At 43.1% G+C, this 11,400-nt stretch overlaps 1 protein-coding gene across 1 annotated transcript in view; it reads right to left on the bottom strand.

The window, feature by feature from the left end:
• MGAT4A (alpha-1,3-mannosyl-glycoprotein 4-beta-N-acetylglucosaminyltransferase A) overlaps nucleotides 1-8,126 on the bottom strand; it is a 76,776-nt gene extending 68,650 nt beyond the window's left edge. The window contains exons 1-2 of the mRNA XM_002196722.7: nucleotides 8,001-8,126; nucleotides 3,800-4,110 (exon numbers count right to left, since the gene is read on the bottom strand). Of these exons, the coding sequence (XP_002196758.5) occupies nucleotides 3,800-3,893 (94 nt within the window). The 5' untranslated portion in view covers nucleotides 3,894-4,110; nucleotides 8,001-8,126. The remainder of the gene's footprint in view (nucleotides 1-3,799; nucleotides 4,111-8,000) is intronic.
• Between the last annotated feature and the right edge of the window lie 3,274 nt (nucleotides 8,127-11,400).

Below are 11,400 nucleotides of genomic sequence, written 5' to 3' on the forward strand. Positions count from 1 at the left end.
AGGTCTTCACATAGGAATTTGTATTGGTGTACCAAAATAAGGCATCCCCATGAAGTGAGGAAATCCTGCATTTATGACAACACCCCTGGATGAATTAATAGTCAGAAGTTCTTCAACTAATTCTTTATCATTAAAGAAGAATGATGAAACACACTAATGGTTTCAGGGTGCCATGAAAACTATATAGTTTAGCCAATTCTGAAGGACTAAATTGCATCAGATTTTCACAATACATATTGCAATACCTGTTCTCAACACTTCAAGTAGCCAAACATCTCCTAGAAGTGAAGCAAGTCACTGCCAACAACTGTCTTTGACTGAGAATAGAAGTCACATACTTTAAATGAAAAAATACTTGAATTCCATCCTAGCATGCCTGCACTAATTCAATAAAGTTCTTTACCTTCTTTCCCAATTTCCACAGCCATCAGGAAGTTTGTTGATCCAAGAAGGGAAGGTTCTTTAGCATTATGGAGCACAGGGCTCTTCCTGGAACATTATGTACTCAGACCAATAGTCAAATTAAAGAACAAAGTATCAAAACTACACATTTTACATAGCACACAACTGCTTTGATGTAAATTTCATGACTGTTCTAATAGGTATGCAGTACTGTTCTGTACTGGTTAGATCTTCTACGAGCATTGCCTTTAGGGTGAAAAACCCACCACCTTTCTAGAGCTCACAAATGAGGCGGTGAAGACCAGTGACCCTGAGCAGGTCACTAGTACCAGAAAACATGATTCAGTCAGAAGAGATGGTACTAAGCATAAAGTTATTCCTTGCATAAGAACTCAGTTTTAGGAGGAACTCAAGGACATCTTAGACTGAACTAACTGTGAATGTGAAGTGACTGCAAATCCTTTAAAAGCATTTCTTTTGCGCACCACAGTAATCAGCATTTTTTAAGATTCCATCTCCAACATGTACTTCATTCATGTTAACCATAGTACATTTTAAATCCTAGAAAGTGGTCTTTTAACTGATTTGCAAGAATTGCCCAGGAGAGGTCTTTCCCAGGCGCATTCAGGTCTTGTACTGCTTCCTTACAACACCAGTGCTTCTACACATTGTATAAAGTCCAGAAAGCAACAAAGACTTTGGACTAATTTTGAAGACTCTCTCCAATGACCAAAGATACTTCAGTCAACCTTCTTCAAATACCATTATTTTAAAAGCGAAATCATATAATTGGCCATTTCATGCAAATAGAAATATACAACATGTGAAATATTATTCACATAATCAAACCTCTGGGTAAGATTCAGCCACACTCTTTCTAGCAACATCACTTGAAACAGCTCCTGACAACTTCTCAGCAGATCTTAAAGTTTGCAAAGCATTGTTCTGTTGAGACAAACTCTAGTGCTTTAAAAGTCTGTATCACTTAGAAGTGCCTAAATCCTATCCTGCATAGACTAAGTCTACATATATTTACTAGAGGAAGGTATGATCTACAAAAATATATCATCCCAGTCTAATTGGTATTCTACAAATTATTCTGTATTTTAAGTGACAATTATCCAAGATCTTAGTTTCTAAATTAAAATTAATCACTTGAAAACTGATTAGGGTAGTTAAAAAAAAAGCATTATGCTTCTGTTTTAAAAAGCAGAATTTGTTTTAGTTATCATAGAGCAATTTGAGGGGGGGGGTGGTGTTTTTTTTTTTTTTAAGAAAGTGCAAAACAGCACTTTCTTTCTAACTGTAGATTTAATTTGAAGCCCAAAGATTGACAAATACCTACAGGAATCTAAATGTAATGAAAATCAAAATATGATTATCAAAGAATGTGATACTGCACAGCTTTTCAGTGAATGGGAACAGCAAGCTATGTTTGTTTCTAACTTAGCCACACAATAATTTATAATGAAAGCATTATCAATGAATTAAATAGCATCCCACATGGCTATAAAATTACATTGACCTGGAAAAAATAACTTGAGCAAATATTTATCAACAGTTTCAGAAACCTTTCCATTGTGCATTGATTGAAAATGTGGTACTGAATTAACTCAAATGTTTTGATTTTTAATAACCTGTGAAAAATGTAAAAACAATGTTCTATGTATAAACTTCTCTTGAACAATATTACTTAGACTTTAGTTTCATTACTGTGATTTATGATTAACTAACAACTCATTGATGTCCTGTTACACTGATTTTTATTTCACAAATTATCATCTTAATGCTGAACAGCAAGATCTTGAAGAAGATAAATGCAGAATTTTTATAGCAGCATTAAGAAAGTATTTATTTTAAGCATTCAGATGGAAAACAAAAGAATAAAAAAAGAGCAGTCTAACTAACAAAAGCTTAAATTGTTGCAAAATGCCACAAATTGTATACTCTCCAAATAGCAGGCTTTTGTTGATTTAGCAGAGACTTTTCTTTGTGTCATGCTTTGACAAAAGAGAACAAGACTTGTAAGTCATATCAGGTAAGAAAGAAAAAAACACTTGGAAGAATTTCATACAAACATATCTTTGCTGAAGTGAGAACAAAATTCTTAAAAGGTTCTTGAGCAAGAAATTAGTAAAAATATAACTACTGAATTGGTTAATAGTCAAAATTAAGAAAGTACTACTTCCAGTGCTATTCACACACCCTTTTCTTAGGCACATCTATGCTTTTGTTGTCTAATTTAAAATTCTATGTATTACCATAACCTTGAGAACCTGACATTTTTCCTGCTGCTTGCATTCAGAAGAGTAGCCTACCAACCAACTGCTACAGCACAGATCACACCACAAAGCATCTGCTTCTTCCACAAGTGTCCAATGGAAAAAAAATTTAGCATGCCACAGAACTCGTCTGCTTCTTTTATACTTCAATAGTTGGCCATGCTACAACAGACAGTATTCCTGGAAAACCGCAGCTTCCTCTAATTGGACTTGAGGCACAACTAAAAATATTTTTTCTGCAGAACAATCAGAATAAACAATCACTGAAGATGATTATTACTTTTAAAATTACTTGATCTTTGAAGGACATAGTCACTATTTTTCAAGAGATCAGATGTTTATAAAATAAAAAAAAAACAATCCTTTCTTCTTCTAGAAAACATTGCTGAACAAGTTTATTTGCTTTACTGAAGGACAAAATCAAATCACCTTACTTTCATAAACAATCCCAACCCTCAGAAGAACTGAATTTTTCAGAGTTCATAGGAAGTGCAGTAAGATCAAAGATATATGAATAGATAAAAGTCTACTATACAACACAGTTACTTAAGTATTTCATAAAATTGCTCGTTATTTTAATAGATGCATTTCCTATTACCTAGTGGATTTCATAATTTTATTTCACTTCTCACATGGTACTTTAACCAAAAGTATTTTGGATTTTTTTCAACGACAGTAAGAAAAGTCTTTCAACAGTGTTGATTGGCAGTTTGCCACTGCCATCAGTAAATCACCAGGAAAGAAAGAAAGCAGCACCAAAAATAACATTCTCTAGTTGGGTCCACTGGCCATATGTTACACATGAAAAAAAAAATAAACCACCAACCAAAAACAAACATATGTTTCTCCAACAACCATAAAACAGGAAACAGAAAAATAATAAAATTGAAGCACAACTCCTCAGCCTTAACCAACCCATTTCTCCAAGAGCAGCATTTGTTTTTGTTAAGGTTTTTTTTTTTTTTCCTTTTTTAAAGAGTGTTTGTTTCTCACCAAGACAGTACCCTCCGCAGCAGAGCCAGTCAACAAGCAATTTACAGATTGCTAACATGCAGCAGCAGCACACAGAAATGCAGCCACGTGAAGGTGATTAGGTTTTGGAGTTTTTTCCTTACCTTTCCCATTTTGCCAAGCAGTATACCAGGACAGACTGAGGAAAGTAGTGATGAAAACTAACACGGTGGCCACAGTTCCATTTCGGAGCCTCATCTCATTTCAGCATCACACTTGCTTACGTTCTGCTAGTGGTGAGGACCTATCACTTGGGCTTGCTTCAATGAAGTCAGCTGAAGTATTCCAGCAGCAGCTGGACAACAGCGATACAAAATGTAGCTCTCACATATCAGATGTATCATAAATCAATCCATTCCTGCTGTATGCTTTCTTATAATTCTCATCAATCCAACTTTTCTTTATTCTTCTAGTCCTGTGTAAAAGAAACAAAATTTTAACAGATTATGCCAAAAATACTTAGAAGACGAGCCCCCCAGGAGCCAAAATACACTACACCGTCATTGCTGTGTCTTAGGTGCACCTCCCTCTCACTGCCTCAGTCTTGGCTCAGAGAACAGAACTAGTTAGATTAATGTGTGCCTTTCCTAAGACTGTTTGCATCTGGGGGAGCTGTATTTCACAGGAATTTCGTCACTGAAGGACAAACATATACACCACCAACATTACAATTTGATTCTCAACTCAAGGGAAAGTTCATGTGTCACCTGGCAGGTGTCAAACTGATACAAAAGCTGCTTTCAGGAGACAGTAATTCAAGGCCCCACTCCTAAGACCTCACTTCAACAAAACCCCTCTGAAATCAGTGAGGTCTCATGTAACTGCAGAAGCAGAACCATCTCCAGTGAGTTGAGAGACCAGAGCTTTGAACACTGTGTACACACCTACCTCTCTCATCTTGGCTCAGTGCAAGAGGATTTGATCCATCAACAACCATTTTTTCCTATCTCAGATGTAGCTAAAGCACAGACTACAGTCCCACATGCAGAGACTGCTCAATCTATACCAGCTTGCATCAACCCAGAAACCCCCCAAAAACCATCGTATGACCATATCGCTTCTCTATACCTGACAGGCATAAAGATAAAACCCAAGTTATCTACAGTTCAGTTTTATCCCTCTGGAAGGTTCCACATCCTGGTATTAGAAAATCATCAACTGGCCAAACATAACCAGTTGTGTTAATCACACTGTCCTAAGCTAGACAAAGAGAGTATAGGGCAATAAATAAACCAACTTTAAAAGAGAGAGGAGAGGTTTTCAAAGCATTAAATTATCTCTACAGTAGTCAAACATTAGCAGTCAACGTTCTTTCAAGGCCCTGCCAAGTTTTTTCTCCCACTATAAACTATATCTGATACAAGTATGTTACTCAGCAATAAATAACTTGCTCTGCATTTTCTTTGGAAGCAGTCTCTGTCACCTTCTTGTCTTGCTGCATTCAGAATCACAGGGGAAAAAAACATTCTTTATCATTACGGTACCAAGAGATTCCAGTCAAATTTGAACTATCTTCCCAAGCTTTTATCACAGCACAGTATTACCTATACCAAAGGTAAAACAAGGCATAACCAACAAGCATGGTTAACAAAAGAATGGAAACGATCAATAAAGTTGCAGAACTACACGCTCTTGTATTCAAATCTCATTCACATCATCTAGGTTAATGGAAGTGTTTACCTTTGGACCGCAGTTACCTCACCTATAATGCCAGTAACGTGCTCTATTTGAGGAACTTCACGCACAGATAGCTTTGTGGCTTTAAACATTAACTCAAAAAGCCCACAGTACCTACAAGGAAGGGAATAAATGCAAGTACACGGGAAGCAGACACAGTGGATGGTAAAATTCCGTGAGAAACAAAATAATGAACTGAAATAGAAAGAACTGCAAAACACCTTATGATATGAGAAACCCAAGCTCAACACAATGAGAGATAAAGACAACTGAGACATCTACAGAAGGCTAAGACAGAGAGCACAGAATGCCCAGAAATATCATCAGTACCAGCACTCTGAATGGGACATGGACATAATAAAAGCCAGAAGTATTGACGAAGATAACTGTTTTGATGAACTTTAATGGCAAGGAGAGGCAAAGATCCTAAGTCCCAAAGTTTTATAAGGACTGTCTATGTGAATTTAGGAAGTTCACGTGATTCCCAAACTACCAGAATGAGCAACTAGGATACCAAGAGGAACAGCTTAACTCAGATGAAGTGTCTCTGAAGCAAGGATGTTGTTATCCTGTTTCAGTATCCTGAAACTATTACCTAGCTTCCCCATTAGTTTAGATCAGTCAGATCTCTCTGGAGCAGCTCAGGTGTGCACAAAGGACCAGGCTGGCAAGCTAGAGGGATTATCCCAGGGAGGGCAATTGACAGCTGGTCCAATGTGCAAACAAGAGAGGGCAACCAGGCGAGTAGAAATATTATCCAATGCAAGGAAAGTGAACAGTCTGCCTCTCCAGAAAACATGGGCATAATTTTTACATTTGCTGCAACAAAATCAGGGCCTCTCGTGCTATGTGAATCCCCAAAAACAGAGTCAGAAAAAATTCCGAAAAAAAAAGTAAAAGTAACAATAGCAACCTTATTCAACCAGTCAGTCAGTATGCACAACATTGTGTCCAATCAATAACTATCATGAGCTAGAGTTTGCTGGTTCTGCTTCCATCCTTCGCTTTGGGTGTTGTAACCACTCCTCTTAGCACAGCACCAGCAGCTCAGCTACAGCTCAGCAGTACTTAGATGATTATTTAAGCATTTCACTATAACAAACTGCATACATCAAGGCCATGCATAAACCAGACACGTTCCAGCTTTTAAAAATGTATATAGCTAAACCAGCAGAAATACATGTGTAGTTGCACATAAATTATTTAAGTCCCAGGTGGTCACTTTAGGTTTGTTCAATAATTTACTGCACAATCTAAACAAATTTAACTGAGGGGTAATCCAGTTTGAGATGACAGTATGAGAGGGTATAACCAGACAGATGAAGCCTATGAAATGTGCCAGCGCCATTATGACCTGAACCTTTCCCACTGCAGATCGAAGGGAATGACCCGGCTGGATGCTGAAGGCCAAGGGTGCTGAAAGTGCCAGCACCCCTCGGATGCTGAGCAGAACCCTACTGAATCACATCTTAAATAAACCAAGAAGTTTCTGCTTGTATCCAGATACTCCCAAAATACATACAAAGCATATTCCCAACCGCAAACCATAAAAACTGATGCACTCCCGTGTGCCTGCACAGGCTCTTCACATAGCTGCTGAAGGGTTGGATGGCGCGGGATCACAGCACGAAGCGTGCCAGACTTCCGAGAGGATGAGCCAGACCCCATCCTGCCGGGAGGGTGCGAAATCACCTACCGCGGCAGCACTGCTGCACTGAAAAGGTTGCTCTTGAAGGCACGGAAGAACGGCCCGTGAGGAAACGGCAGCTAAAAGGCGAAGGCGGCGGGGACCTGCTAAACATGGGCTTTTCCGCTGTATTTCCCTGACACGCTCCCCCACAGCCCGCGGTGCGCAGCCGGCCGCCGCACCCGCCGCCCTGGCATCCCGCAGCCCCCAAACCCGGGGGAGAGGGATCGGCTGCCTCCGTGGAAACCGGCCGAGTTAGTCAGGACCTTCCCCGCTGTCCCTCCGCCCCAGTCGTAGCTATCTTGCCGGGGAAGCGAAAAAGCGGGGGGGTGACGGGCACCGGGAACCGCGAGCTCTGCCGGGCGGCAGAGGGCGAGAGCTGACGGGGACGGAGGGAGGAAGGGACGCGGGGAGGGAGAGCGCTGGTCCGGGGAGCTGCGCGGCGCTCGGGGCATCGCGGCGAGGCTGCGGGGGAAGGAACAGACACAGGAAACCGCAAACTCTGCCGAACGCCCCTGCGAGGGCGAGAAGGAAGAAGGGTGGGAAGCGGGGCATCCGCCAGGCACCCCAGCAAGAGAGGGAGAGGGCGCAGCGCCGCTCTGCCCCGGAGCCCCGCGGGCACCCCCGAGCAGCGGGCGAAGGGAGAGGGCGGCAGCAAGTCCTGCGGAGGAGCGGCCGGCGCTGCCCGCACCGCCACGCAGGTGCACGGAGCGCAGAGGAGAGCGGGCGGGCAGATGGCGGAGCAGGACGGCCCCCAGCCTCCCTTCGGCGACACCGCAGAGACCCGCGGGGAGGGGAAGCGCGTCCGCCGTGCTGCCGCTCCGGAGGGTGAGGAGAGCCGCCCGTCCCCGGACCACCCCCCCGGAGCCGAGCCGGCGCTCCGCAGGGGCGCGGGGCGCGCAGGGGCAGCGGGACGCGCTGACCGCCGCTGCCGTCCTCACCTGTGCGCGGCGCTCCGGCACGGCGAACCCGCGGGGCGCGGGGGCTGCGCGGGCTCCGCCGGGGCTCTCACTCCCCTTCCCCGCCCGCCCCCCGCGTCAGCGGCGCGCCCAGCCCGGCGACCGCCCCCCGCCCCGAGCGCCATGGAGCGCCCGGAGCCCCGCCCCGCCCACCCGCCTGCACCGCGGGCAGCCAATGGGCGCCGCCGCAGGGGGCACCACTCATTGGCTGAATCACCTGTCACTCTCTTCGGCCGCGGCTATAAATGGCGCTGTCTCGCAAAGCCTCCCTCAGCGGCTGCGGCGGGAGCTGAGAGCGGGGGTGGTGTTTTGGAGTGCCGCTTTCGACAGCGTGTTCCCTTTTTTGGAGCCGCTCTACGGGGCTTGTGGCTTCGGGAGAGCCCCAGAGACAGCTTAGCTGCACCAAGCGCTTGGCTGCTCATTGGCCCCTGCTGCGGTGCACTCTGAACTTGGGTAAGGGCTGAGTCCCTAGCCTGCTGCGTGGGTGTTTCTCCGTCTGCCTGTCAGTGCTGCACAAGCCACACGGATCGGTGCCCCGTGTGATCTGCTGGCTCATCACTTATAAAAAGACACAGTCGTGAATTTTACCGTTGAGTTCATACCCTGCTAATAAACATCTCCCGGGGCTTGCACTGGGAGCTGTTGAAATTAAAGAGCGGCTTGTTGCTGCTCGGCAGTAAAAGGAGCGCTCTGTGCTTTGTCCCGCCCTGGCAGGGTGTTCTGGGCAGTGGCGGTGCTCACACAGGTACAGCCGTGTGGGTGGGAAAATCAGCTCGGTTTTCTCCAGAGGTTCCCGCACTGTGCGATCTCTGAGAGAAAAACAGTGGCAGCTTTGCTGTATGGGTTACTGTTTAGGGTAATGATGCTTCTGTTCTGTAAGTAATCCCCTATCTTCAGTGGTTTGTTTCATGTGTTCCAGGAATTCCATACGTCTTTTGGGGTCTGAAAACTTCAAATCAGATGTCATGCTTAGCTTAGGGTAGAGTCCCATCTACCTCACAAGAGCTCTGCTCTTGACATGTAGTGCTAACTGGCTGGCAATGTTCAATCCTTTTCATGGACTTGATTTTTTCCCCTTCTGTGCTTACCTTCCACCTACTTCAACGTCCGTAGTATACCTTTTTAATCTCCACAGAATTACAGAATCAGAGAATGGATTGTATTGGGAGGGGCCTTAAAGATGATCTAAGTCCAAAGTCCCTTGTCATGGGCAGGGTTACTACTAATTAGACCACGTTGTTCAAAGTCCCGTCTAACCTGGCTTTGGACACTGCCAGGGTTGGGGCATCCATAACTTCTCTAGGAAACCTGTGGGGTTTTATTCTCCATTAAGGCTCTTACACTGATGTAGTGGGATAGTTCCCCACTAGAACTTCAGAAACTGTGGAAAAATCTTGCAAGTTATTCTGTTTGCAGAGTGACATTTAACAAGTTTCCATATGCTTTCATGTTTTCTTAACAGTGCTTCAACACATTACAGTATTTTTACACATTCGGGTACCTGCACAGTAGCCCTCAGTGATTTTTCTGTCTTTCTCAAGGATTTCAAAGAGGGTCTGGTGGCAATTCAGGCAGATCGCAATAAAGAAGCTCAGGAGAAGTTTGCAAGGTCTTGACACCCAGGCTGTTCTGTGATTTTACTCATTGAGTGGTGAGAATTTATTATGTAAATGTATGCTTCAATCCTCCCTTTTACAAAGAAGTGGAATGAAGTGGATATTTTATTAAAAAACAAATTTATCACAATAACTTTCAAACAAAAATTAGAGCATGCACATGCTCATGCGCACAGACGTATCTATGGCAGAATTTTCTGTAAAGATCCCAATGAGCTAAAAAAATTTAAAGGCAAGTTGTTTGCATCTAATAGATTAGTGCTGCTTAGGGATATTAATTTTTGCATTTCTGTGCTGGGAAAAAAAAACTTGCAGAGACATTTTCAGATAAAAGTCCTTTTGTCAGGAGAGCTTAGTCTGCTGAAGAAAAGACTGTTACAAGATGGGTATAATGACAGTTATTTCACAAGGACTGTCTGAGCCTTCCTACTTTTTGTCCTTTCACTGATTGAACGTTTACATTGGGACGGTTTACTGACTGGAACTTGACAGCATCCAATTAACTATTAACTTCCCCAAACAATAGAGTGTGTAATGTAGTTGTTCCTCTGGCAGTCTTCCTCTTGAGTTAGTTATGCTTCTTTCCTGAGAAAGAAGGCAAAGTTCAAAACTGAGGGGAAAAAAATCCACATTGCCCTCATCTGACCTACTACAGCAATAATCAAATGCTTCTTAGCATATTCCACAGCTTGATGCATGCACAAAGTGCACAGTGAAGGAAATGCTGGAGCTGCCAGTGGAAAGGAGTTGAGACAGGCACACTGAAACATTCCTTACTTCTGGTGAAGATGGCAGCCTCCTTTTAGGCCTGAACAATATTTAATGGCAGCAAATTTCTAAATTCATTCTTCCTGCTGAGTTCTTTCATCCTGCAGCCACTGCTGTTGAACTGCAGTATGTGTCTGAAATGAGAGATGATGAAGCAATATGAAACTCCCAAAATTGTATTTAAATGCAAGTGTAAGGTATACACACTGTAACAGCCTTAACTGGGAAGACCTGAGGGGAGAAAATAAAATTTTAAAAATACAGGAAGTTTAAATTTCTAGTATCCCAGCTTTGGTTGCTGAAAAAAAAATTACCGAGGAACTTGCTATTCTATACCAGCAGGAAACAACACAAGCGAGAAATGAATAATCATATTTCAACAGAGGGAAGATTTCACGCTGGGAGATTTTTGTTAAGGTATTACCTAAATATCAGAATAAAGACAAATTGGTAAAAGATGCTCCAGGCCTGCCATAATTTCATATATGCTGCAGTGACTGCACACCTGGGCAGCCAGCTTCTATATAGCTGAGGGGTTGTTGCTGTTCATGGGATCTGGAGCTTATTTTATCCAAGCATTTTCCTGACCCCTTCAGAAGCACAACTGTTGTTGTTGCATTTCACTGTGTTCATGTTCTGACTTTCTCAGGCCCTGAGAAAGATGCAAGAAAGGAAGTAGTGCTTTGCAGTGGCAGCAAAAATCTGAATGGTTGTTTGGCTGAAAAATGGCCATCTGAAAATTGTCTGCATTTCCCAACCAAAAATTGAGTTCTCTCTTAGAGACAGGATTTATTCCCAGGCTGCCACTTAGCCCTGTTTTTTAACAGAGCAAAATTCCTCTCGGTGCTTCTACCTCAATTTAACCTCAGTTTTTCTTTTTTCACCTGTAAACCTTTCATGACCATATCTTTTTTGCTTTATGTTAGCTGAGCACCTTGCTCAGAGCCTTTTCTATACTCCCAGTGTGTCTCACAGAAGGCACAAATACACCTGGTGTG

Source organism: Taeniopygia guttata, chromosome 1 (assembly GCF_048771995.1).
Source record: "Taeniopygia guttata chromosome 1, bTaeGut7.mat, whole genome shotgun sequence".
Lineage (NCBI taxonomy): Eukaryota > Metazoa > Chordata > Aves > Passeriformes > Estrildidae > Taeniopygia > Taeniopygia guttata.